At 53.2% G+C, this 27,317-nt stretch overlaps 1 protein-coding gene across 4 annotated transcripts; it reads left to right on the top strand.

Annotated features, from left to right (window-relative positions):
• The first annotated feature begins 1,600 nt into the window (after positions 1-1,600).
• Positions 1,601-26,572, top strand: SLC6A12 (solute carrier family 6 member 12). 4 transcript variants are annotated; one of them, XM_012438946.2, is made up of 16 exons: positions 1,601-1,861; positions 3,646-3,730; positions 5,708-5,978; positions 9,546-9,680; positions 12,372-12,512; positions 13,400-13,487; positions 15,607-15,739; positions 17,990-18,124; positions 18,942-19,045; positions 19,448-19,572; positions 19,999-20,111; positions 20,622-20,759; positions 21,550-21,652; positions 23,501-23,601; positions 24,094-24,264; positions 25,518-26,572. In XM_012438946.2, exons 3-16 carry the CDS (start codon positions 5,765-5,767, stop codon positions 25,659-25,661), a joined length of 1,845 nt encoding a protein of 614 aa, XP_012294369.1. In that variant the 5' UTR covers positions 1,601-1,861; positions 3,646-3,730; positions 5,708-5,764; the 3' UTR covers positions 25,662-26,572. The 4 variants fall into 4 exon arrangements, with proteins under 4 accessions (XP_012294369.1, XP_012294370.1, XP_064233695.1 ...); XM_012438947.3 differs by lacking the exon at positions 1,601-1,861 and adding an exon at positions 1,913-2,264; XM_064377625.1 differs by lacking the exons at positions 1,601-1,861; positions 3,646-3,730 and adding an exon at positions 5,419-5,474.
• The last annotated feature ends 745 nt before the right edge of the window (positions 26,573-27,317 follow it).

Genomic DNA, 27,317 nt, shown 5'->3' with positions numbered 1-27,317 from the left:
TTGAGGGAATCAACAAGGAATGTCACCCTCTTGGCCAGCCTGATCCTCTCCCCTTTCTCCTCTTCATGGAGAGGCTGGTGTTTCATTCTGGAGTAGCAGCAGCTAGGCTATCTCATGGACTTGGATGTCACCTCAGCAAGAGCTCTGTAGTCAATCCATGGAGGACCTGACATGCAGGGACAGGTCACGCCTGAGCCCCGGGGTAGCTCAAGTATGGATTCTGGCTGGGCCATGTCCTACTGTGCCACAGCTGACCCCCAGCCTGGCTTCCGGCTTCACAGAGGCAATGGGTCTGAGAACTGAGACCTGCTCTGCCTTCCTCTTCATGTGGAACCCAACAGGAGATGCTGAGAGGGGCCTGAGAGACACAGAGTGGGGGTGCTTGATGGAAAACTACAGACTGATATTCTCACTTCACACCCACCCCTGCTGGGAAGTTCTAAAATACAAAGAGAAGGCACATGTAAAAGGAAATTTCCTTTTCTTCCCACAACTTCCTCTCCCTTCACACCACCTGGAGCTGAAGAAGCATCTCCTTTGTCTTGAAGGAGGCACCAGCTAGACTGAATGAAGAGCGGTGGGACAGTGCTGCACCCAGCACCAAGTGGGCGTGCTCAGTGACAGTGATGAGGACACTGTTCTGGAGGAGCTCACTGGGCTCATAGCATAGGGCACATGTATTAAAAAAATCACCCTTCCCCGCTGATAGCTGCCAGGCCACTCCAGACAAATCCTAGCTAGCTGCCTGGTGCTGTGAGGTGACCAGAGCGGCCTGGGACCAGACCCCACACCATCTCAGCCTCTGTTTCCAGAGGACCCACAACCAACACCCACACTTCCCCTCAAGCACCTATGATACGTATCCTGGGACCCTCACAGCAACCTGCAAAGTAGATATTGTATTGTTATCTGCCTTTGACAGACTGGGAAACCGAGGCTGACCCTTGCCTAGCTGTCATGGCTGATACATGATAGAGGAGGAAGATAAACTCAGGTCTGTCTCTGGCCCCAAGCCTGGGTCCTCTCTACATTGCTTCTTGAGGTATGCTCTGGGTGCTTTCTCTAGGAAAATCCCAAGGATATGAGTAACAGTTGTGAAGGTCCCGAGCCTTGCCTGGAAGCCACAGAGGGCAGGTACTTGGTGGAAAAGTCCAGCATGTGATTCACCCTCCTCCCTTGCCCTCATCAGGGAGGTCGACTCCCTTCACAAGTTGTCAGTTTCCAGCCTGGAGTCTCTGGTAAGAGAGGGCTGTCCCCTGCCCTGCACACCCCCATCTCCTCTTCCTTAGGAAGAAGATGGTTCTGGAGGGGGACAGGGGAAAAGGGGGAAGGGGGAAGGGTAAGGAGCAGGAGGAGGGAAGATGAGGTCAGGGTGTGAGTCTCTGCGTCCCTTCCCCCACCCAAGGGAGCAGCTCAGCCCAGCTCTGGAGGGGTCATCATGGGACTATGCCCACTGGAGGGCACCTGTCTGGAGGCAGTGGGTTCACAGTTGGAGTGGGACAGGGATGGGAGTGCTGGGGACAGAGGACTTGACTTCCTGAGGCTGGATGTTGTAATCTTGGTTCACAAACTTTTGGCCTCATTCCCTCCTGTTGCTCCTGGTATTTCTCTGTCCCTTCACTTCCCAATATGTGTACACACACACACACACACACACAGAGTTTCTTTCTGTCTGGGAGTCCCTGGACAAGTCGGATGAGATTCTGCACTGGGAGGAACAGGATAAAGCGTGAATGTGGAGGACAGTTTCTCTTTCAGGTCCTGGCTCTCTTGGGTTTCCCATAAGCAGCTGCCCTGGGACTCTCCCGGAGACCTGATCCCGTGCCTGAGCTGAACACAGGAGCCAGTGCGGGGCACTGAGGTGAGCAGGAAGTGGAGGGCTGGCTGGGTCTTTGCAGTCTCCCACTGCTGCTCAGAGGGACTGGAGGGAGAGTTCTGGAGACTGTGGAACTGTGCGTGTCTGCGGCGGGAAGCAGGACCTTCAATAATTTCAGGCCAGAGGGCCAGTCTGACGCTCGTGACTCTCAGGACAAGGGGTTCCCCCTAGCTCCACCCCATCCAGCGTGGGAGCGGCTCAGAGATTAGCCTGTGGAGCAGGAAAGTCCACTGATGGGGAGCTGGTCACAGCAGTGGGTGAAAGCAGGGGTGATCATCTGACTGAAGGGACGGGAAGCAGACGGTGCCCAGTGAGGTGGAAGGAAGAGTGGACAGGAGAAACCTCAGGGCATTCCTCAGGGCCCAGGAACTGCAATGGACGATCACAGGTGAGGGGCTCCTGCTCTCTGCCTACCGGCTGAGCATGACGAGCTGGATGCCAGGCGTCTCCCAGGAGGAAGCTGTCTTGGCTTTGGGCGGTGGGCGGCATGGGCATGCTTGTGCCCGAGGTGGGCACTGAGGGAGTTGTGGGCTGCCACCAGCTGAGACAAGGAGCTCACAGGGTGTGAAGGACTACAGACAGAGCCAGGTTTTGGTGCCATGCACACAGGTATGTGTGTGCAAAGGGACATGACGGGAAATGGTACCAGTATGTGTACGGGAAGGGGTGTTGGTATGTGGGTGTGGGCTGAAGCAGGGGCTGGGGTGTCCCATCCCCCCCATGTGCAGGGGCTGAGCTGTTTCTATGCTGGACTGGGGAGCAAAGGGGATGGAGCTGGGACCCCAGCAGCACATGGGCAGCAGCATTTCTGGTCTTTTCTGCTCCTCTGCCAGTCCAGCCGGGCCTCTGGCTACATGCCCAGCTCCTGAAAACAGAGTTAACTTTGGACTTTCTAGTCTCTTGAAGATTTCCTCTCGGCAGCACCAAGCCCAGTGTGGGAATTGGTGTGTTTGCTTCTGGAGGGTACTGAAATATGATGAGGCCCATTCCCTGTCCCTCACCCTCTGCCCCAGATTAGCAAAGTCGTGGGGCCGCCTGGGGAGGAGACGCGAGGGGCTGGAGAGGTGGCCAGCTGAAGCTGGAGGTGGAAGGGCACAGCGGGGGTGGGGTGTGCAGTCCTTTGCCTTTTAAAAGTAGCCCAGAAAGGAGAAGCCAGTACAGCCTGTTTTGGTGGCTAACATCCTCTGGGCCATTTCTTCCCTGAGTCTAACTTAAATCCCTCTTGCTGCAGTCTAAGCCTGTTTCCCCTTGACTTACCATGGCTCAGGACCAGCTTTCCTTTTCATTTGCTCTTACTTTCATTCTACCATTCTGGATTTCCATTCTTAACCATAAGTTACACTCCTCCCAATTACCTTTTATTGTCTTAAAAACCATGTGTCAGTGTCAGTTCATCAGTTCTCTTTTCTCTCTTCCTCTGCTTCTGACAAAACCCAAATCCTGGGCCCAAACTGGGTTCTGTGGTTTGCTTGCCTGCCCCTGCTTCCCTCCGGCTCTCCCTTCATTCACTCCTTCTCCCCAGCAAGTCTCCACTCCTCCGAGTCTTGAGACCACCTTGGTCCTGCAGTAGCTGCCCGTGGTCTGGAAACGGTAAGGCTCATTTCTGACCACTGCCCTAGGTGCCCTTGTGCGTGGGGCTGGCCGTGAGATGAGCAACCCTATGGCCTGGCGAGCAAAGGCAGTCAGTTCTCCTTCTCTTCATCGAGTCTCATTTTTAGCCCCTCACCCTCCAAAAATGCCTGTTGAGCAGCGGTGATTCTCTCTTCCAGGGAGACTTGAAGTTCAGAGAGGAGGTGTGATCTGCCTGAGGTCACACGGCAAGTTAGAGCCCCGGCTCCTCTACTCACTGTCTTGGTAAGTTTATTCTGGCATTTGAGAATAGGGTCCTGAGCCCCTGCGGGTGCCAGGCACAGTTCCTTAACCTCTTGGAGCTTCACTTCCTCGCACATACAGTGGAGCTAATAATAATACCTGCTTTAAAGATTCTTACGAGGATGCACTTCAATAATGCATACAGAGTGCCTGCTTTTAACACAGTGCTTACTCAGATGTTAACCTATTGTTACAAACAGTTAGATCTGGATTAGAACTTGGGTCTCCTGGCTGGTGCTTTTACATCAGTGTTTTCAAGCTCATTCACTAGTTTGTGAATTTGTTTGGTGATGATTCCGGGATCATTTCTCAGGGTGCATCGGTCCTAATTCTGTAGCAACATCCACATTTGGGTTCAGCTGTTATCAACTGCTCCCCTGAAGCCGAACTCCCCATTCTTTCAACCCAAGGCTCCAGTGCCCAAAGCCCCCATGGGTCTGCTCGCATACTCCGAACCTGGAAGCTCTCTTTCCTCCCCCCTTTCCCTTGCCTTCTCCATTATATCAGAGACTCGTGGTCCTTGATGTCCACTGGGTGACTATCCTCATCCTCCCTCCTGGGCTGAGCTTGCCATGAGTAGGTCCCAATACCAGAATTTCACTCTGACATGCTTTTCCATTCCTGGGATAACCTGCACCCTCCAAGTCACCTTCAAAAATTTCCATAACCTCAAATGGCTCCTGCCCACGCCGTTCTAACTGACTTGGGCTTGGGCTGTTGCCTGGGATAAAAGGACCAACAAATAAACACAGACTCTTCCTTAATAAAAAGAGTCCCTGTGCTTCCCTAGAGCCTTGGAGAAGCATGGAGCATTGGCAGACCCGGTCACTTTGATTCCCCCAGTGCCCCTCAGAGGTGAGGGGCTGTGGGACGGGTGCTCCCCTCCACAGCCTGGGGTACCTCCTCTTGGCAATTCCGTGGGAATAATGGCAGAGCTGGCCTCAGGGCAATTGTTTGTGTGTATGAGAGGGAGGAGAGGCAAACATAGATTGGAGATACACCCTGGCAGTACTGGCTTTATCTCCTGGCAGCTGACAAGCAGGCCAAGGGACAGAGAGTAGAACTGAGAATGGCCCATGCCATTTTTCCAGAGGGCTAGGGAGCTTTGGGCTCTCTAGGAGGTCAGGGAGAAGGGAAGGGCAGTGACTTGCTGAGATGGGCAGCCACTGCTGGGTCTCCTTCTTGAGGGGTCGGTCATTTGGTCATCTTGGGGGTCATCTGGAGATGATTGCCAGTCAAGTGAGAACTGGTCTGGTGACTCCTTCTGGCACCAGGGCCCCCAGTTTTTCTCAGGACAGATGCCCCCAGTTTTTCTCAGGACAGAGATGCAACTGAGAGAAGAGGAGCTGGGGCTCCCTCGAAGGCTTACACCTGCCCCTGGTGCCAATCCTGGTTGTCATCCGGCCTTGTTCAGAGGCCCCACCTTTTCTTTTCCTCCCAATCAGCTGCCCAGAGCTGCCGGCTCCCCTGTTTACTCCGAGTTGATCAATCACTTTAGCACACAACTGGCTAGGAGAGAGCCCTGCAGTCACTTCGGTCACACCTGCCCTTTGACCCTTGCTACCTCAACAGCCTTTGATCCCTTCTGGCCTGGAGGCCAGAAGCTAGGCTGAGGTCACTCAGCGCCCAAGGACCTGGGCCGACGGGCCGCCTGGGCAGGTGACTAGATACAGAATAACAAGTCCAGGCCTGCGTTTCTTCACAGTCCGCTCCCGAGTGGTCTTGGGCAAGTCACTTTATCTGTCAAGGCCTGGATTTCCTCATCTGCAAACTCAGAAAACTAAGATTTGCTCCTTATTTGCTCTGCGAGTTGTGAGACTGAAGGGTGACTTTAGGTGTAGATGCCATGGAGCACTTGGGAAGAAGAACAGCAATATGCTGACAGCAGAGACCAGGACGGGGAAGCGTGGCTGGCGGGCGCACGCGGGTTTTACAGCTCGTTTCTTCTCTTCCCACCAGGCCTTGGCCCTCGTCATCCTGCCCACCCAGCGGGGCCTCCTGATCCACCAGGCGGCCATGGATGGGAAAGTGGCAGTCCACGAGCATGGGCCTCCTGCGGTCTCCTGGGTCCCCGAGGAGGGAGAGAAGTTGGACCCGGAAGACGAGGACCAGGTGAAGGAGCGGGGCCACTGGAACAACAAGATGGAGTTTGTGCTGTCAGTGGCCGGGGAGATCATTGGGCTGGGCAATGTCTGGAGGTTCCCCTATCTCTGCTACAAAAATGGAGGTGGTGAGTTCACTTTGAGGTAGGCGTGGTGGGGAGAGCTGTGCCCTGGCAGCTGGGCAGTGCCTACCTGGGCCCTCCTTCCTGGGCAGTGTGGCTTATAAAAGGAGGGCTATTTTGGAATTGGAGGACTTGAGTTTGCTTCCAGCTCCACCACTAGCCTCAGCGTCCACCTCTGTGAAATGGGTACAATACCTCCCAGGACGACGGTGAAGATGAAATTAGGCGATGGGCAGGACCAAGAAATTCTGGTTTTTAACAAGCTCCTTTATGACTGTGTAAAGGTCGGTTGCTGATAGAATTCAGTCATTCATTCACTAATATGGCTGCAGGCCCGTCATGTGCCAGACCCAGTACTAGGTGCAGAACAAAACGCATTCCGTGTGCTACACGCCGCGGAGGGATTCTGATGGGTTGTCCTGTGTCCGCGGCAGATTGCAGACAAGCAGTTCAGCATGGTCTATGGCAAATGGTGGCGAGTGGAGGGGTGAGGTGTGAAGCAGGGAAGAGGGATAGGAAACGCTGGGTGTGCAGAGGGGAAGGTGACATTTCAGCAGACTTGAAGGAGGTGAAGGCGTAAGTGCCGTGGATGGATCCTGGGTGGAGAACACTCCTGACAGAGGGAACAGCAAGTGCCAGAGTCCTGGGGGAGGAAGAGCAGGCCTGTCTGAGGAGCAGTGCGGGGCAGATGTGCGGAATGAGAGGAGAGAATAATGGGTGAGGTCAGAGAGGTAGCAGGGGCCACTCAGGCTCTGTTCTGAGTGAGATGGGAGCCACTGAAACAATTTTGCTCGGAGGAATATCTTGTCTTTGAGTTTTTTTCAAATTAAAGAAACATGATTTTATTATTTTTCAGCACTGGGTGTAAAAATTAGCAGGGTGTTGGTGGGGAGGGGACAGATTCCTTTTTCTAAGTGTACAATTCAGTGGTTTTTAGCATAGTCACAGAACTGTGCACCCATTGAGAACATTTTCATCATCCCCAAAAGAAATCCTGTATTCACTAGCAGTCACTCCTCATTCCCCCTCCCTGCCAGCCCTTGGCAACATAAAGACGGATGTGCCGCCTGCCTTTACGGGTCCCTATTAGGGATATTTCATACAAATAGAATAGTTCAATGTGCAGTCCTTTGTGAGTGGTCAGATTCATTTTTTGCTTTTGAAATCACCTTTATTCTTGTGGAAACGGTATATGTTTATTGCAAATATTAGAAACATTTCAGGAAGGTAGAAAGGAACACTCACATTTAGAGATAACTAACCATTGTTCAGAAAATCCTCCTAAACACTGTTTATATTAAATCAGGCCAATATTTACGGAGTGCCTACTAGGTATCTTGCTATGTGTTTTAAAGCTTATAGTTATCATCACAAGCTGCTTGAACTGATGACTTCTAAGAAATAGCAGTGGGCTTTCTTGGGCTGACTCAGTCTATGATGCTGAGGCCGAGAGGAGAGGCTGACCCAGAAAGTCAGGGGAGGCAGGATGAAGGGGCAGGGTGGTGATTCTGTTCTTCATCCAGGGCCACCATCTCATGGCATATAGGATGTTAGGGTTGGAGCTGGAGGTGGCCCAGGCTGAGCCCTCCTTTGGTGGAGGAGTATTTGCCCAGGACCGCATAGGGCCTTGGAACCAGGCTGGCTGGTTCCTGCGTCATGGCGCAGTCCTCGCCCAGCCATCTGGGAGGGAGAGAGCACTAGGGCTTGGGAGGCAGGGCCCCCAGCATCGGGCGCTCACCCTGCCTCTGTCCTGCCGCTGGCTTCTGCTATGGCTGTGGTCTCGGTCCTGGCCAAGGAGGGGGTGGAGAGAGAGATAAGTATCCCTGGAAACATCATGGAATATCAGAGCTGGGATACCTCCGTCCCAGCCTAACTCTTAGGAAACACACCCTTTCTTTCGTCTTCAACACGAGGGGGCCAAATGAGTTTGGGGGTCCCAATCTGGAGTCACTGGTCCTTGGCGGTCTAAGAAGGTAGTAAAGAAGGGCCAGGAATGCATTTTCTCATTTCCAACAATCTAATGATGGATAGATGTGAAAACAGGATGTCACAGACTAGTTCAAATGTCTTATATTTTTTTGCTTTAGACTGAACTGTACTAACTCATAGTGATAATAAAGTTTACATTGAGCTGACCATAATGCCTGATTGTCAGTTAAATAGGATTTTTATTAATATATGCAGAGAAATTTATTAATAATTAATTAGTATACAGTTCTGTAGTGAAAAATATTTCAAAAAAGACAAAAAAGAGTAATGAAACTATTGGTTTCATGAGATCTTTGGTTATGAAAAAGAGGGTGGCCGCTGAACTAGAGCATCCTTAGGAAATCGTTCACCACAAAAGAGAACTTTAGGAAATTCCCATTGTCCGGTTGTGAGTGCTTCAGGGAAGAGCACATAGCAACGGTAAGGCACAGCTTAGAGGCACTTCAACCAACCACAGGCTTCAGCGCACCCCGTCCCTGTGGGACACCATTGGGCTGCCCATGCCCATAGCCTGGGCTGACACCAAGGAGACATGAACCAGGGCAGTCTTCCAAAGCCAGGCACTGATAAGGTCATTTGAGGGGAGGGTGTTGGCAGGGTTAGCCTTCTAGAAACCCAAAGAGAAAGCCAAAGGTAGAGGAGGCCCTATATGTGATCCAGAACCCACCTCTTCATTTGCCCCCTGAAGGTCCAGACTGCTGGATGTCTGTTAGGCCTGGCCTCCCTCTGGCACCTGTAGGTCGGCAGCTAATCACATGATGGCCTTCTCTGCTGGAAGCCCAGGTCAGATCAGAACTGGGTGGAGGCAACAGACACCCTGAAAATTTTTAGTGGGAAAATAACGCTCCTGAGGTGTTTTTGTTTGTTTTTCCCTAAAATGTACCAAAACTTTAATAAGCATATCAAGTTATACAGAAGACGTGTTTATTCCAAAAATAATCTATTGCCTAGATTTGTAAAGCACACTACGAAAATAAATAGTGTATATATTAGAATTTCCACCTAAGATTTCATTAATTTTCCTTCCAAGGTCTTTCTCATTCTGTGTAGGGTTCAGATCAGACCATTCCAACCTGTATCTGCTTGACACTCACAATTGAACGCAGATAGGAGGAAGCTGAGTTGGGCCCTTGGGAGGTGTCAGAAGGGAAATTAAGAATAGGATGGTGAGCTGGGCATGGTGGCTCACACCTATAATCCCAGCACTTTGAGAGGTTGAGGTGGGTGAATCATGAGGTCAGGAGTTCAAGACCAGCCTGGCCGACATGGTGAAACCCCGTCTCTAATAAAGATACAAAAAATTAGCTGGGCATGGTGGCACGCACCTGTAATCCCAGCCACTCTGGAGGCTGAGGCAGGAGAATGGCTTGAACCCGGGAGATGGAGGTTGTAATGAGCCAAGATCGTGCCACTGCACCCCAGCCTGGGTGACAGGGTGAGACTCTGTCTCAAAAAAAAAAAAAAAAAAAAAAGATCAGATTGGTGGAGGCTGTGTTTGTTTGGCAGGGGGTGAGGGAATCTGAAAGGAGTGAGGCTGAGGAAGAGCCAGGATGTGGCTCAGCCCTGCCTTTCCCTCTTCTGCAGGAGCCTTCTTCATCCCCTACTTCATCTTCTTCTTCACCTGCGGCATCCCAGTGTTCTTCCTGGAGGTGGCATTGGGCCAATACACCAGTCAAGGGAGTGTCACAGCCTGGAGGAAGATCTGTCCCCTCTTCCAGGGTATGTATCCTCCCCTACCTTTCTATTCATGGGGCCACCATCTTGCCTGCATTCCCCATGGTGTCTCCCTTCCTACCCATCCACTGCCTTATTCATCCACTTACTCCCATCCTGCGCCAAGTGCAGAATCAGGCCTCACGCATGGGCTGCAGAGAGGTGAGCCTGGTGGAGAAACACTGGCTCTGGAGTAAGCTGGGATCCTCACCACTGACTGGGGGGTGAGGTGGGGAAGGCCGTTTTGATGCTGATACCTCTTGGGGCAACCATAGGACCCCTGGAGGGGCAGCTGTGAGGGGCTGCGACCGAGTGAAGCTTGGCTCACCCATGCTTCTACTCACAGGTTCTGGGTGCTCCAGGGGTGCTGTGCCTCAGCCAGAGCAGTTTCCCCCTGTTCTGCCCTTGATCCCAGCAGTAGTGTAAACGTCCCATCCAGTGGGGTCCTAACCCTAGGTCCAAGTGGCTCATGGACAGCAGGCGGGGTGGGCTCTCTGGAACACACAGACAGCTTATGAGGGTGCCACGGTCAGGGCGAGCAAACGGAGCACTGGACTGGGAGAGGAGGGGAGATTGTGGCTCCTTCCTTCTTTTCCAAATCAAAGAGACCCCCAGGCCTGGGATTTCAGACGGAGGTGTGTGCACCCCTGCCGCTGGGAGTCCGGGCTGCTCTCCCCGCCGTCTGCCTGCCTCACCGCCCACCACGCCCTGGCTCAAGGCTCGGCCCTGCCTTCACCCACGCTCTCCCTCCACCAGTCACACGGTGGCCGCTTCTCCACCCGACGCCACTCCTGCTCTCTCTCAGGGATGGGGCCCGCCCTTGCCCCCGCTCCCCGCTGGCCCCACCAGAATCGCCCGCCCCCGGCTCGGCCGTCCCGGGTCCGCTGAGTCCCCGGGATGACCCTGGCTGCCAGGTGGGAGGGCGGCCGCGAGCACAGCGCGTTCCGCGGCGGCACAGTGGCTGCTTGTTTGTTTGTGTGGGTGTCTGTGTGCGCGCTCTGAACACCCCGCCCGCTCCCCGGGGACCCTCTGCCATCTGCTGGTCCCCTCCCGCGCAGAGCCACGCCCACCCCCGCGGCGGACACCCGCCCGGGCCGCCCCAACGCGGTTGCCCAGTGGAGACCGCCGCGGAACCGGTCCTTGCCAGGGTGGGTTCGCCTGGCCCCAAAGGCGTGGTTTTGTTCCCAGTCAGCACTGATTTTTCAGCCAGGCTGTTCGGAAAGGCCCACAGCCCTTCATTAAGTAGTGGGCACTTCGGGAGGTGGAGGCAGGAGGATGCCCTGAGCCCAGGAGTTCGAGATCAGCCTGGGCAGTATAGTGAGACCCCGCCTTCCCCCTTCTCTACAAAAAATTTAAAAAATTAGCCAGGTCTGCTGGTGGTCCCAGCTACTTGGGAGGCGGAGTGGGAGGATCGCTTGAGCCAGGGAGTTGGAGGCTGCAGTGAGCCGGGATCACACCACTGAGCTCCAGCCTGGACTCTGTCACCAAAAAAAAAAAAAAAAAAAAAAAAGTGGTTATTGAGCATCGACTAAAGACTAAGAGAGGGCTAACCCGGCAGGGAAGCAGTGAGGAGTTCTCTCACCTGGGGAACCCAGCCCCAGCCCCTCTCTGCAGGACTCCGGAACCACCTGGCAGCCTGCCTTTCAAAATGACTGTGGAAAAGATTCCACTTTGTAGACGTGGGCTGGGGAGGTGTGTGTAAACATTCCCCTTCCCCCACCCCCTCCCGCCCCAAGTACACTGCCTGGGGACCAAGTGCATCCAGCTAACCACAAGGCTTCACAAGTGTTAAAATAGCAGCGAGGTCTCTGCCTTTGCTGGCGGTCTTGCTGCTGGCCCCTGGTGAGATGGCACTAGGTGCTGTCTTAGGCTCCTGAGCTCCTGACGCAGGCACCATTTCTTTCCTCCTCACTGGTTTCTTGTTTTTGCTCTTATCCTGAGACCCCTCTGTCACCCAGGCTGGAGTGCAGTGGTGCGATCTCGGCTCACTGCAACCTTTGCCTCAGACACCCAAGTAGCTGGGATTACAGGCGTGCACCACCACATCAGGCTAGTTCTTGTATTTTTAGTAGAGATGGAGTTTCGCCATGTTGGCCAGGCTGGTCTTGAACTCCTGGCCTCAAGTGATCTGCTCACCTTGGTCTCCCAGAATGCTAGGATTGCAGGCGTGAGCCACTGTGCCTGGCCCTGAGGCCCATTCTTACCAACTTTTCCTACTTATTCCTTCCTTCTTCCAGCCCCTTTTCATTTTACAACTGATACATGGTTGTCATAGAAAAATTGGAAAATGCAGATAGCCAAAAAAAAACCCAGAAACTTGAAAATGTTGTCTGAAATCTTACCACCTAGGAAATCACTTGTTAACTTTTGGGTGAAAATCCTTCCAGAGCTTTTCTCATGAAAAAAAAAAGTTCAAATATATATTACAAAAATGGGAGAATGCATAAGGTAATGTCCTGTGACCTGCTTCTCTTCCTTAGAAAAATATGCTGTGGGCTGGGCAAGGTGGCCAAAAAAAAGAAAAGAAAAAGAAGAAAAAAACAAGATGCTGTGAAGGGCTTCTCATGCAGATAAACCCCAGTGGTTCTCTTTGTGTAGCTCCCAATACCCTTGTAATGTCAACTGGCAGCTTCTATGTGACGTTTTTGCTAACATTAATCTCTCTTGTCCCTCCCCACCTCCCCCCCACTCCGGAAGGCATTGGTCTGGCATCCGTGGTCATTGAGTCATATTTGAACGTCTACTACATCATCGTCCTAGCCTGGGCTCTCTTCTACCTGTTCAGCTCCTTCACCTCTGAGTTGCCCTGGACGACCTGCAGCAACTTTTGGAACACAGGTATCATCATTTCAGCCCCCGGGGTGTTGCCTAATAGGGGCTGGGCTTCGGCAGCTGGTGATGTCTAAGCAGTGATAGACTGTGTGGCAGAATCTGCCTCACAGCCAAGCCATGTGGGCTTCGGGGACAGCTCTGCTGCCTGGGCCTTCTGTGGCCCTCAGACCAGCCATAGGACAAGTCAGTGTGGTTGGGAGAAGCCAATGGGACTGTATTAAACAGCTGCAAGGGTTATCAACACTCGCTCACTCGTGCACTTAACGAGCACTTTCTGGACACCTACTGTGTGCTAAACACAGTGCCAAGGGCTGGAGATGGGGCCAAGGCTGAGCAAAAGCAACAGGGACCCAGCCTTCCCTGTGTTTGCAGTCTGGTGGTAGAAAAAGACAAATAAGCGCACCCACTACAAATTGTGATGGGTGAACACAACTGCAGAAACCATAGAATATGGGAGGGAGAAGTGTCATCTGAGGCCTGAAGTGAGAAGGAGCCCAGCATGTGAACAGCATTCCACGCAGGGGGAAGAGCAGGCACAGGGCCTCAGTCCCTTGGTCTGCCAAGTAGAGTGACAGGAAGTCAGAGCGGGCCAGAGGGGAGAGTGCTTTCCACACCAGCCGCACCTGGTGGGGTGGGGTGAGTGGATCTGAAGTCTGGATGGTGTCTGAGGTTGGCAGGGTGGCCAGGTGAGCAGCCAGATTCACAGGGAACAAGAGCAAGGGGAGGAAGAACTGGCCCCATGAGCCTCCTGATGCTTTGAGAGTGGGGACTCCAAAAGAAGCTCCTGCTGCTAGGAGTGGTGAGGACCACTAGGCTGCAAGGCCAGAGGGCCAGGGGTAACTAGGGTATGAGCACATCTCTCTCCATTTCCTCCCTAACCTTGTTCCCAACAGAGCATTGCATGGACTTTCTGAACCACTCTGGAGCTGGCACAGTGACTCCATCTGAGAATTTGACCTCACCTGTCATGGAATTCTGGGAGTAGGTGCTGGGCCTATTTGCCACATGTTAAGAGACGCTGAGCAGAGGAAATCTGCATGTCTGAGCTGTGCAAGTCTGTATGTTCGCGGTGCAAGTCTGGATGTCTGCGGTGCAAGTCTGTATGTCTGGGGTGCAAGTCTGGATGTCTGCGGTGCAAGTCTGGATGTCTGCGGTGCAAGTCTGTATGTCTGCGGTGCAAGTCTGGATGTCCGGGGTGAAAGTCTGTATGTCCGCGGTGCAAGTCTGTATGTCCGCGGTGCAAGTCTGGATGTCCGGGGTGCAAGTCTGGATGTCTGGGGTGCAAGTCTGGATGTCTGCGGTGCAAGTCTGGATGTCTGCGGTGCAAGTCTGGATGTCTGGGGTGCAAGTCTGGATGTCTGGGGTGCACGTCTGGATGTCGGGTGCATGTCTGGATGTCTGGGGTGCAAGTCTGGAAGGCTGGGTGCATGTCTGGAAGTCTGGGGTGCAAGTCTGGATGTCTGGGTACATGTCTGGATGTCTGATATGCAAGTCTGGATGTCTGGGGTGCAAGTCTGGATGTCTGGGTGCATGTCTGGATGTCTGGGGTGCAAGTCTGGATGTCTGCGGTGCAAGTCTGTATGTCTGGGGTGCAAGTCTGGATGTCTGGGGTGCAAGTCTGGATGTCTGGGGTGCAAGTCTGGATGTCTGCGGTGCAAGTCTGGATGTCTGCGGTGCAAGTCTGGATGTCTGCGGTGCAAGTCTGGATGTCCGGGGTGCAAGTCTGTATGTCCGCGGTGCAAGTCTGTATGTCCGCGGTGCAAGTCTGGATGTCCGGGGTGCAAGTCTGGATGTCTGGGGTGCAAGTCTGGATGTCTGCGGTGCAAGTCTGGATGTCTGGGGTGCAAGTCTGGATGTCTGGGGTGCACGTCTGGATGTCGGGTGCGTGTCTGGATGTCTGAGGTGCAAGTCTGGAAGGCTGGGTGCATGTCTGGAAGTCTGGGGTGCAAGTCTGGATGTCTGGGTGCATGTCTGGATGTCTGATATGCAAGTCTGGATGTCTGGGGTGCAAGTCTGGATGTCTGGGTGCATGTCTGGATGTCTGGGGTGCAAGTCTGGATGTCTGGGTGCAAGTCTGGATGTCTGAGGTGCAAGTCTGGATGTCTGGGGTGCAAATCTGGATGTCTGAGGTGCAAGTCTGGATGTCTGAGGTGCAAGTCTGGATGTCTGGGGTGCAAATCTGGATGTCTGAGGTGCAAGTTTAAGACTCTCTGTGTGCTTTCCAACACTTCCTCCACCGCCCCACTCCAACCCCACACATCCCGGAGGCAGGGGAGAACACTCTTACATCTGTCCACATGGGTCCACGTAGACTCACATTTATTCATCACATCCACCTTCACCCCAACATCCCTACTTCCATGCATATGTCTGCCCACATGTCCAGTGGGGTGCTGGATGCAGTCTTCACAGCCTTAGGAGAGCCGAGTGTGCGTGTCTCTTCCCAGTGCCGTGTTTGGTGGTGTCACGTTGGTAGCTTGAAATCACCCAAGGCGTGAGTGCTCACATCAAGACATGGGCACACCCTCCAATCACAAACTCACCCTCTCATGTGACAGCTTACACCTTCACATCACCTATGCCCGCACTCGTCCACCTACATTCCCACACAAGGCTGCTTGTACTCTCTCACGCTGACGTAACCCCCACATAGGCACCAATGCCCTCGCACATGCATGCCCTCACAGTACCAAACCCTCACACCCACGCACACAGCTCCAGCACCCCATCACAGTTTAGATGCTAACGCACATTCAGCCCCTCCGTGGGGTACCCATGCACTTGCCCATCAACCTGCATGTATAAATATCTACTCTCTAAGTGCTCATTTATACATTCCTCACCTCTCTCTCTCTCTCTCTCTCCATCTTTCTGTACAAGAGAAAAGTCTGCATGAGTTAGAAAGACAAAGATACCTATGGGATGATGGTAGTAGTTTGGTCTTCAGGAACATGGCACAACTGTGGGGGGGACGAGGGGAAGTCCTGGAATATGAGATCTGTGGGGTCAGCTCTGAGAATCAGGAGACTTGCTGACACAGAGGCAAACTGTCATCCCCGTTAGCCTTTTCCCTGGTTACTTATTTTTCCCAATCTGCCAGGAGACGAGTTCTGGGCATCACCTCGGGCATCCATGACCTGGGGGCCCTGCGCTGGGAGCTGGCCCTGTGCCTCCTGCTCGCCTGGGTCATCTGCTACTTCTGCATCTGGAAGGGGGTCAAGTCCACAGGCAAGGTGAGTTGTCCTGGCTCCTGGGAAGCTCCCTGTGGCCCCCAGAGTCCACGGGAACACTCGAGGGGGACCCTCTGGAGAACTGATTTCTTTCTATTAAGAAACTATGCCGAGGTGGGTGGCTCATGAGGTCAGGAGTTTGAGACTGGCCTGGCCAACATAGTGAAACCCCGTCTCTACTAAAAATACAAAAATCAGCTGGGTGTGGTGGCATGTGCCTGTAGTCCCAGCTAATTGGGAGGCTGAGGCAGGAGAATTGCTTGAACCTGGGAGGCGGAGGTTGTAGTGAGTGGAGACATGCAATTGCACTCCAGCCTGAGTGAGAGAGTGAGACTCCATCTGAAAAAAAAAAAAATGCATGCTTCCCGAGTAGCGCAGGGGCGATGCATAATGAGATCAGGGGAATTCACAGGAAGACAGAGCTAAGCTCAATGCAAGAAAGTCTTTCTTTTTCGATATGACTTTAAAAGTCCAGTTTACATAAGAATATTCAGGGCAAAATAAGAAACAGAACGCCCCGCTGTTGGAGCTAGTCACTGCTGGCAGGTCGGCACGGCCAATCCCTGTTCACTTTTGCTGTGCTGCCTTCTGGTTTCTCTCATATGTATGTGTGTGTCTGCATCCATTATGTGTGGATATGACATCATTAGGGTCACACGCTCTTATGACTCACTTGTTGTATTTAACAGCATAGCAAGATAATTTTGAGTTTGAATTAGCAAACAGAACTGTCTTTGAGGAGGTGAGTTTCCAGTCATTGAAGGGGTTCTTACAAAGAATGAGCAACGATGGGCTTGTCACATAGGAAGTATTCAGATTTGAGTATTATTTCCAACCCAGAGAGCCCGAGACCGTGCCTCATGCCTTTTTAAAGCCAGGAATGGGCAGAATACTGACTTCTCTGCTTGACCATACACTTAGTCTGTTCCTGCAGCAGCCTTTCCCTTCCCTGAATTGTAACAAGTTGGTAATAGTGATGATGAAAGTGGTCATTGTAGCAACAAGAGCACAAGCAGTGCCAGTGCTGCCCCCCAGGGAAGAGCTGAGTTTGCTCAGCAGCAGAGTGGGACACCCCGGAGCTCCGGCCACCGCTGCCCCCCAGGGAAGAGCTGAGTTTGCTCAGCAGCAGAGTGGGACACCCCAGAGCTCCGGCCACCGCTGCCCCCCAGGGAAGGAGCCGAGTTTGCTCAGCGGCAGAGTGGGACACCCCGGAGCTCCGGCCACCGCTGCCCCCCAGGGAAGGAGCTGAGTTTGCTCAGCGGCAGAGTGGGACACCCCGGAGCTCCGGCCACCGCTGCCCCCCAGGGAAGGAGCTGAGTTTGCTCAGCGGCAGAGTGGGACACCCCGGAGCTCCAGCCACCACTGCTCCCCCAGTCATTAGCCTGGAAAAGTACAGTCTCAATTTCTTTTTTTTTAATTTTAATTTTTTTTTTTTTTTTGAGACGGAGTCTTGCTCTGTCTCCAGGCTGGAGTGCAGTGGCACAATCTCGGCTCACTGCAACCTCCGCCTCCTGGGTTCAAGCAATTTTTCCGCCTCAGCCTCCTGAGTAGCTGGGACTACAGGCACGCGTCACCACACCCGGCTAATTTTTGTATTTTTTTAGTAGAGACAGGATTTCACCATGTTGGCCACGATGGTCTCGATCTCTTGACCTCGTGATCCACCCACCTCGGCCTCCCAAAGTGCTGGGATTACAGGCGTGAGCCACTGCGCCTGGCCCAGTCTCAATTTCCCCACAGATCACTGTGCAGCTCTGGTCACCCTTCTTCCCCTGGTGAGTCCCACTCTCACCAAGGGGCAAGGAGAGAACAGCCAGGATAAGGGAGTAAGAAAGACCCGATTCTGGATTTTAAATTAGTCTTTGCCCTGATCTGATCATTACACATTAGATACATGTATGGAAATACCACTCTTTTTCGTAAATATGTACGATTATTACGTGTTGACTAAAATAAGAGGGAAAAAATGGTCTTGGAAAGGTTACCGGCTGGAAGCCTGTACCCTGCCTGCCTCCCTGCCTTCCTCCTCCCCTCCCCACCCTTCCCCTGCTGATGTATATCTCACACCCTGTAGGGAGCGCAGACACACTGGAATGTATAAAGGGAGGTGTGGAAAGTTTCCTGTGCTTACCCCCTCTTAGCTATCTCTCAGGCTGGGGTTAAGCTCCAAGTGACTTGTGCTGCCTGTGGGGCGTGGCTGGAGGACCACTGTGTCCCCACCAGGAGTGACCTTGGCCTGCCTCCTACCTCCAGGTGGTGTATTTCACAGCCACGTTTCCCTACCTGATGCTCGTCATTCTGCTGATCCGAGGCGTGACCCTTCCCGGAGCCTACCAGGGAATCATCTATTACCTGAAGCCAGATTTGCTCCGCCTCCAGGACCCTCAGGTAGGTTCTGTGCTGGGACCACTTGCTCAGATGCCTTCCCCACCCAACCAGGTCTGTATTTTTGAAAGTCTTGTATTACTTTTTCCTTGGTTTAAAAGCAATAGATGCCCACTGGAGAAAAATTAGAAAATATGGAAGAAAGCTATATAAAAAAAGTAAAAGTCTCTTGTAATTTCACCACTCAAATATAACTTGTTAGCATTTTAGTAAATTTCCTTCCAACCTTTTTTTCTTTAATTTTTTTTTTTCTTTTTAGAGACAGGGTCTGGCACTGTCCCCCAGGCTGGAGTGCAGTGGTGCAGTGAGCATGGCTCACTGCAGCCTCAACCTCCTGGGCTCAAGCCATCCTCCCGCCTCAGCCTCCTGAGCAGCTGGGACTACAGGCGTGAGCCATGCTTCCTGGGCGTGTTATCTTGATATCTCAATGACGCGGCCTCTTTGCCTTCAGGTCATAGCTGCTTAAGGCACTATATATAGAGATCTTAGTTGAATGAGGCAAGTGACTCCTAGCTGTGTGCTGCAGCTAGACCTTGGGCGCAGCCAAGGTTTGCAGATTCCCTTGTAGAAATTCAAGCAACACACATGTATTTGGTGCTCACTAAGTGCCTACAGAACCAAATCAAAACAGGGCCCTACTAGGGAGGAGATCACCGTGGAGACAGGAGGACGCGCACAGGGAGAGTTGGGATGCAGGAGGGAAGTGCTAGGGGAACACTGAGGGGCCAGGCTGTGCTGCAGCGGGTGGGTCTGGACCTTGGGTCATCCTGGCTCCAGGCCCTGGGGGCTTCCTCTGTCTCTCTCTTGGGGTTTTGCGTAGGTGTGGATGGATGCGGGCACCCAGATCTTCTTCTCCTTTGCCATCTGCCAGGGGTGCCTGACAGCCCTGGGCAGCTACAACAAGTACCACAACAACTGCTACAGGTGAGAACAGCGTGGTCGGGTAGGGCGAAGGAGGGCTGGGGGCCTGGTGGCGGGCTCTGGACCAAGACCCGCAGTCTCTGCGCCCAGGCCTTCCCTATTCATTGTAAGTCGTGTCAAATGATCTTGTGGGTTCATTTCCCAGACTAAACGTCTTTCTTCTCCCTTTTCTCTCTCACCTCTCTCTTTGCTGTCTGCCGTCCGATTTGCATCGTTTTCTTCTCTGGCCTTCTTGCCATGCTCTCTTCCCTTCCTCCCCTCCTCTGTGCCTCCCTTGCCTCCCCCTTCTCTCTCCTTGGTCCCCTCTTACCATCTTTTGATCTCCCCTCCCGTGATTGAGCTCTCTCTCTCTGCTACTCCTCTCTTTCCTCTCCGTTCCTGTCTGCCCTTGCCCCACTCCCACAGGGACTGCATCGCCCTCTGCTTCCTGAACAGTGCCACCAGCTTTGTGGCTGGGTTTGTTGTCTTCTCCATCCTGGGCTTCATGTCCCAAGAGCAGGGGGTGCCCATTTCTGAAGTGGCCGAGTCAGGTAGGTGCCACTCTGCTGTCTGGGGCCTGAGGGGAAGGAGAGTCAGAGAACATTCTTCTCTCCTGCTGAAAGGCATCAGTCCCAGAAGCTGGCAGCATGATCTATGTATGGGTAACAGGATTTAATTTTAGCATCGGGGCAGTGCTTCCATTACCATGGGAAAGAGGAGGGGGAGGATGATGGATGGTGGATGGACCAACATTGGATGGATGGTGGATGGACCAACATTGGATGGATGGATGGATGGATGGATGGATGGATGGATGGAGGATGAGTGGTACGTTCTCCATGCCTGGGAAGAGAAGAATAGTAGATGGAATCATCCTTTCCTCTTAAAGTATATGCACAGGCGCGTGCGCGCACACACACAGTGCCCGAAGGCAGCGCACGCCCTGGACCCCCCTGACTGTGCTATGTGTCTGGCAGGTCCTGGGCTGGCCTTCATCGCCTTCCCCAAGGCCGTGACTATGATGCCCTTATCCCAGCTGTGGTCCTGCCTGTTCTTTATCATGCTCATATTCCTAGGGCTGGACAGCCAGGTATGTCACTGCAGCCCAGTCTGCCCTGTCCCGGTGACCCTCTTGCCAGCCTCTGCTTGTCCTGGCACTACTTTCCTCTCACTCCCGCTCCCCTGGTCATAAACCTGAGGTCCCCTCTGCTGCCCAGCGCTTTTCCTTGGGGTTGGTGGTGTGGCCTCCAGCCTAGAGACCCTCTGCTCTGAAGGGGCCACTGGCTTTGCGCTCCCAGACTTGAGCCTCCGCATGCATGGACGCTTCCTCCTAGATGTTCCTCCAGCCAGAGCTGCCCAGCCCCAGCCCCCGAGCCCTGGGGACAGAACATACGCCCCCTCTAACCCTCACTGCTGAGATTTTGTCATAGAGTTGTAGTCAAGGGCAGGGCCGGCTCACCCCAGGGCACCCCATTTCTTCCCTTTGTGCTGTTCCCTGCACCCCTGTGCATCGGTGTGGATGAGCCAGGGAAGTGGAGGCCAGGCCAGTGGCCAGCACCCTGCCCCACACCCTCTCACCAGTTCCCCTCCTGGCCTACAGTTTGTCTGTGTGGAGTGCCTGGTGACAGCCTCCATGGACATGTTTCCCAGGCAGCTCCGGAAGAGCGGGCGGCGTGAGCTCCTCATCCTCACCATCGCAGTCATGTGCTACCTGATAGGGCTCTTCCTGGTCACCGAGGTGAGCTGGGGCTGGCGGCCTGCAGGCCAGGCTCCCAGGGAGGGAGCCACGGGGGACACTGCTGACCCTTCTCAGAGCCACACTTTTCTTATCTGCTGACAAGGGGTGTGGATACCCGCCTTGCCTCTCCACAGTGAGCTTGTACAGACCACACAAGAGAATCTACCTGCATTAGTGAGGTCTCTTTTGGTTGCAGGTGACAGAAACCAACCCATCTGGCTTAAGCAGAAAGGGGAATATACTGGGTCAGGTAGCTGAAAAATCTAGAGATATTTGGATTTCGGCACGGTTGGATCCAGCTGCTCTTGTGACAGTGTCAGGAGTGCTCCTGGGTCTCCTGTAACTGCACTCAGAGGCAGGTTTTCCTCCTGTGACGTTAGGGATGGACACTGGACTTCAGGCTTATGTGTTACTGTCAGCCAACCCCGGAGGAAAGAGAGGGTCCTTTTCCTGAGATTGCAGCAAATGTCCAGGCTATAATTCTTATTCAAGCCTGGAGTAGCGAGAGGTGGATACCCCAGTCTGAAAGGAACACAGAATGAGGGGTGTCACTTTCCAGAGAGGAGATGCTTGGCAGACGAAACGATGTGTGTCCACCACAGTCTCCCAGGCCCTTGTCAGAGATTGTTGTCCTATGTTGATCAGAGCAAGCTCCTTTTAGATGCAAGGAATGGCGTTCCACGGGCCAGGCAGGAGTGCACCCCACATGGACGTTTGCCATCTCACCGAGGGGCGGAGCATGTCCCAGCCCTGCACTGGCCATGGCCCCAGCTCCACGCTCTCCCCGCAGGGCGGGATGTACATCTTCCAGCTGTTTGACTACTACGCCTCCAGTGGCATTTGCCTGCTGTTTCTGTCTGTGTTTGAAGTGGTCTGCATCAGTTGGGTATACGGTGAGTCGGGTAGAGTGCAGTGGACAAACAGGGTGGGAGGAAGATCCTCTAGGCCAGCCAGGGGCAGGCTTTGCCTGGGGGAGGCAGTTCTCTGGGCCTTTGGTTTCTGTGTGTCTTTGCACTGCTGCCCTGCTTCTTCTTGCTGGGAAGTTTACCCGTGGCTGGGAAGCCTGACATTTTCATGGCGGCAGGTAGAGCTGTAATGATGACAAAATGGATTTCCTTCAACAGTGAGAGAATGATCAATAACAGTGCAGTTTCCTCTATACGGAGGCGGCCAGAGGCCCTTTGTCAGTGGGAATCATAGTCAGAAGGGACATTTATCACCACTTAGCCCCATCCTCCACAAACTCCCACGCTGCCTTTCCAACAACTAGGTGATCGTCCAGACTTTGTTGAGTACTTCCATGGACAGGGAGCTCATTCCTGTGTTTTTGAGGTAACCTTTTCCATGCATTTCTATCCTGTACTGAGGTGAATTCAGCCTTTCACCGCCAGCAGCCGGCCCCTCAGGCTGAGATAGCTACCCAGCCATACCGAACGTGGCCACAGCCAGGTGGTGACTATGTCCTACCAAGGAAGAGGAAGAAACCCGGTTCTCTGAGTCTTCCCACGACTGTGTGCCAAGCACTGTGCTGGTTGTTCTCACACACTTACAATCTGTGTAGGGGAAGAGTGAGGCTCAGGGGGGTTCAGTCTCTTGCCTAAGCTCACATGGTAAGTGGAGAAGCCATCGTCATACCTCAGGTCCCTCTGGCTCCACTGTACTCTGTTGGGGGAACGCAGGGCCAATGTCACAAGGCTCAGGACAGAGGTCAAGTGGGTGTCACATAGTAGGGCCTCAGGAAAAGCCAAGAGTAGAAAAGATTTTATTTTGCTCCCCTAAGCCTTCCTACTGGGTCCTTTCCTCTCCACGGAGATGTCCCTTCCTTCTCACCTCCGGCCTCTGAGGCCTTCCGATGTTCCCCAACTCCTCTTCAAATCTCGTTCTCAGAGAGGACCCGCTAAACTTGATCACGATGTGAGGTGCAAATGGCTGATATGTCTTAACATGGTTTGCTCACCTGGCAATATCTGGCTTTTAACTTTGGCTTTTCACAGTCAAAGGAATGACTCTTGAATGGTGTGATTTCATGTGTCCAGGGTCAGCGGTATTTTGGGCGGGAAGTAGAGAGGCCCTCCAAGTAGCTTTACCAATCAATCAGTGATTCTTCTTAGAAGCCTGGCTCTGCCTAGAACTACAGCAAATGTGGAAACCTCAGGAATGAAACAAAACAAAATAAAGCCAGTCCATGTTTTCACTACACACAAATTAACCTTCCCAGGCTTTTTTGGAAACTCAGAAGTGGTTCCTCTGGAGTGTGGAATCTAGAGCACTGTTCTGTTCCCAGTAGCCTTCTGGCCTCTATGAGTTTTCTATGATATGCTTGAACAGCAGGATGCTTATTTCACCGTTTTGACTTGAACCAAATTCATCTCTGCTCCCCAGGTAAACAGGCATTTGTCTAACCATCGAGCCCCGTTTTGGGCTCACACCACTCCTTTGCGGTTAGGACAGTGGGGTCTCCATCCTAAGACCGAGAGGCAAGAGACTGCACTGACAAGAGGTGTCAGAACCAGCGTGTCGGGGCGCCCCTGCCCGCTGTGCGCTCCCTGCCTGGTGACCGGGACGCACCTCATGCAGGGACGTGGGTGTCAGGGATGCGTCTCACTCATGTGCCCTGTTCCAGTTTCCCTGCACAGGGCGGGGGTTAGGGAAGAGCTCAGAGCCAGGCGGGTCTTTCCCAAACACCAGGAAGCTGTTCTCACCCTCTGGCTCTCACACTCTCCCCCACCATACCTGGTCAGGGGCGGACCGTTTCTATGACAACATTGAGGACATGATTGGCTACCGGCCGTGGCCCCTGGTGAAGATCTCCTGGCTCTTCCTGACCCCTGGACTTTGCCTGGTATGTACCCACCCAGCTGTCCCTCTATTCCTTCCTGTCCCCAGAAGACTCTAGAAATGAGGGAAAGGCTGGCTAACATGTGGGCTCTTTTCCCACCTGCCCGGTCTACCCTGGGGCCTGGCCCATTCCGGTTCTATGCTGGCTCTCCTGCATTTCTTTTTGAGGCCATCTCATCCATCCATAAGTAGGAACTACTCTACTTCCTGCTCCATCCCTTCCTCAGAGTGCCTCCTGCTTCTGCCTGATTTTTCAATGGCTGGACTCTTTCTGTCTGGCTGAGCTTCTCTTCTGAGCTCCTCCCTTCCTTGTATTGCCTTCTGTCGCCATCTGTGATGTGAGTGAGGCTTTGGCCTGGGATCCGAGGGGGCTTTATTCTTCCACCCTGCAGATGCGCTGCAGTGCACCTTGTCCTTCGTCCTTGGCTGTACGTTACGTAGTTGCACCCTTGTGGTCACCCTCTCTCTCACCCATGGCTGCTCTTCCTCCTCCCAGGCCACTTTCTTCTTCTCCTTGAGCAAGTACACGCCCCTCAAGTACAACAATGTCTATGTGTACCCGCCCTGGGGATACTCCATCGGCTGGTTCCTGGCTCTGTCCTCCATGGTCTGCGTCCCACTCTTCGTCATCCTCACCCTCCTGAAGACTCAGGGTTCTTTCAAGAAGGTAGGTGGGGGAGGGGAGTGACCCCTTAAAGGAAGGCACTGAGAGAGGCTGGACTTGGGGTGGGACACACAGCGGGGACCAGGGAGCAGACACACACTCGGAGAGTGAGTGAGTGAGCCCTTCGGTCTCACGGAATCTTAATGAGACGAACTTTGAAGACCAGTCTAGTGGTTTTTCAGAAATGTTCTGAAAAGTCCTAGAGTCCTAGACCTGCAGAATCTGACCTCCTGTGGATGATCTGGGCAGGCTAACTACGGGCAAACTGCCGAAAGGTCCAGGAGAAAGCTAAGTCACAAACATCAACAGGAAGGTGCCCAGACACAGAAGGTTTACAGACCATGGATTCCTTGCCCTCGGAAAACTGATAAGCAGCCATCGCGGTTCACTCCACACACAGGCTCCTGGCTTCTTTTCTTATCTTAACCCTGCCTGGGGACACATGCAAAAAGGCTTCCTGTTTTGAGTTTGGGACATGTCCTCCTGGAAGCAGCTATAGCCAATGACCCACAAAGGGAGAAATCTGTCTTGCCTACAAATAATAGAAAACCCAGCCTACAACAGTTTTAGCAAATAGGCTTGTTTTTTACATTTCAAGAAGGTCAGATATTAGGGCTGCTGGCATTTGGCTCAGCAGCTTAAAGAGGCCACTGGGGATCAGACTCTTCCTGTATTTCTGCACTTCCATCCTGAGCATGCTGTTTTATTCATCATCACGTTTATCACCTCATGGTCACACGAAGGGTGTCCTGATTCCAGTCATCACATCTGCATTCAAGGCAAGAAGAAGGAGGGAGTAGATGGCAGCAGCACCACCATCAATAACTACGGTTATAGTAGTACCATTGATAAAAGAAAAATAATAGATACTTATTGAGCACATAATAATAACAAAAATAGATATTGATCACTTACCCTGTGCCAAACACTGTTCTGTGAGGTGTATTCTACTATTATTCTCAATTTACAGATGAGAAAATGGAGGAGAATTAAATTAAATTAACAGAGGGGTTAAGGGAGTGGCCTTAGATGGCACAGGTAGGTAGCAGAGCCAGGACGGAACCCAGGCAGTGCACACTCATCGTCACGGTATTATTGCCTCCCCTCTCACCTCAAATGGTTCATTCATTTACTCACTCATACTGTGCTGTGCTGGCCATGTGCTTTGCCCTGGGCTGGGCCCTGGGGAGGCACACATGAGAAACCTTCTGTCCTCCCTCACCAACAGCTCCCCTCCTTGCCTTTTCTCTCCACAGCGCCTGTGTCAGCTCATCACCCCTGACTCCAGTCTGCCACAGCCCAAGCAACGCCTGTACTTGGATGGCGGTGCCGGCCAGGACTTTGGACCCTCCCCAACAAAGGAGGGACTGATAGCTGGGGAAAAGGAGACCCATTTGTAGGCTGTGGCTAGCGGCTAGGCAGCTCCTCAGCTGGGAACCTAGGTCAGGACCACCTTCCATTCCCAGCAGACAGCCTCTGCCTCTCTCCTGCCACAAGCCTGCTGGGAACCTCTGGGGAGCCACAGGCACCCCCAGCTGGAGGCCAGACTCCTCTCCTGTGCTCGCTGGCGCAGCTCCTTCCGCTGTGCTGATAATACCACCACTGGGACGTGCCATGCTGGGAAGCCACTCCTTGCAGGAAGGCACCATCATTTTTATAAAGAAGGGGTCTCTTTGGAGGCTGCCATCTGATTGCAACACCTCGAGTTCTGAGGACTCCGCTGTGGGGATGCCTCTTGTTAGAGCTTACTGCACTTGTACACGGGGAGAGGAGCTATCATTGGAATACACACTGCTGTCCGATGTGGAGAGCACGACAGGATGTACTCTGCTGAAAGTGACAACTGAGCCCACCATGTTGGATCGGAGTTTCTGTTAGGGGGTCCTTCATTAGGCGTAACGACAAGCAAGCCTTCACAGCCCGTCAGTCTGGAGGTTCCTCGGAATCTCATGGCATCTCCAGCTCCTGCCCTAGTTCCACACTGTTCTTTCAATATTGTCATTAACTCCTGGAGCGTTGGAATGCAAGGGGTTAGAGATGCTGCCTAGACTTCACACACACATGGCATGCCTCCCTATACCGTCAGTTCCTCTGCCCAAGGCTGGCGTTGCTAACTGATCACAGATTCCTTCCCACCTCACAATCCTTCCAAATGTGCTCCAGGCAGCCCCACTTGCCAGCCTGCTTCTAACGCAAACTCCTGACTTCACGGATGAGGAACCTGGAGACCAAAGAGATGAAGTGACTTTTTCAAGTTCACACAGCTTCTTGGGGGCCAGAGATATGAATAAAACCTGGTCTCCTTCTGCTCCGGCCAGTGTCTTCCCATTAACCCCCTGCCTTAGTTAGCAAGTGCGAATGGATCGCCTGCTGCGTGTGCTGGCCTCCTTGGCCCTGCTCCGGTTCTGTTAAGTCTATGCCTCTTGGGGTAGGGGCAGAGAGGCCTCTCTGTTGGAGGTGGTGAGGAGCTCTCCCCACCCATCGTCCCTCCCAAGGCCCTCCCAGACTCTTGTTCTTGCCCCTTGCCACCTCTTCTTCCCCAGGGAGTGCATGGAGTCTGCGAGAGTTTCCCGGTGAGCGGGTGTGGGGGGTGCTCTCCTTAGCCGCCACACATGGCTCCACCCCTTTCTCATCCTCTTCTCTCCCCCACACCCCTGCCAAATCCCACCAGCCTCTTCCCTGGCTGGAAGGCTTCCTGGAGGAGGAAGGCAGGGTTGGATAAGTTAAATGCTCTTGTGTTCAGAAGGCAAGGGAGGAGAGAGACTGGGACTGGGGTGGGAACTTCAGGGAAGTTTCCTGGGGCAAGGGAAGCCACCCGGGGTGAGGGGATGATTCGTATATAGATGTCACCTGGAGCCCCTGCCCTGTGGGTGCAGGAAAAATCAGGTCTGGCTGGGCTGAGTTCCGTCCTCGACAGCCCCAGGCCATCTCAAGGACCTTAGCTTCTGACTGCCCCTTCTGTCTCGCTCCGGACTGCTCTGTCCACCTGTGCCCTCGCTCCTGGAGGCCTAGGGGAAAGAGACGGAGAGCAACGGCTTCAGTCAAATGCTCTCAGT

This window comes from Aotus nancymaae, unplaced genomic scaffold (genome assembly GCF_030222135.1).
Source record: "Aotus nancymaae isolate 86718 unplaced genomic scaffold, 86718_ANA_hifiasm-v0.15.2.pri h1tg000016l, whole genome shotgun sequence".
In the NCBI taxonomy this organism is placed as follows: domain Eukaryota; kingdom Metazoa; phylum Chordata; class Mammalia; order Primates; family Aotidae; genus Aotus; species Aotus nancymaae.
The sequence above is the reverse complement of the archived record's forward strand: the minus strand, read 5'-3'. Positions and strand labels throughout refer to the sequence as shown.

Excerpts from the sequence above, each read along its gene's own strand:
- SLC6A12 (XM_012438946.2), top strand. The coding sequence starts at position 5,765 with ATGGATGGGAAAGTGGCAGTCCACGAGCATGGGCCTCCTGCGGTCTCC. Across the intron at positions 5,979-9,545 it reads CTGCTACAAAAATGGAGGTG|GAGCCTTCTTCATCCCCTAC; the intron begins GTGAGTTCACTT and ends CCTCTTCTGCAG. Across the intron at positions 21,653-23,500 it reads CTGCATCAGTTGGGTATACG|GGGCGGACCGTTTCTATGAC; the intron begins GTGAGTCGGGTA and ends ATACCTGGTCAG.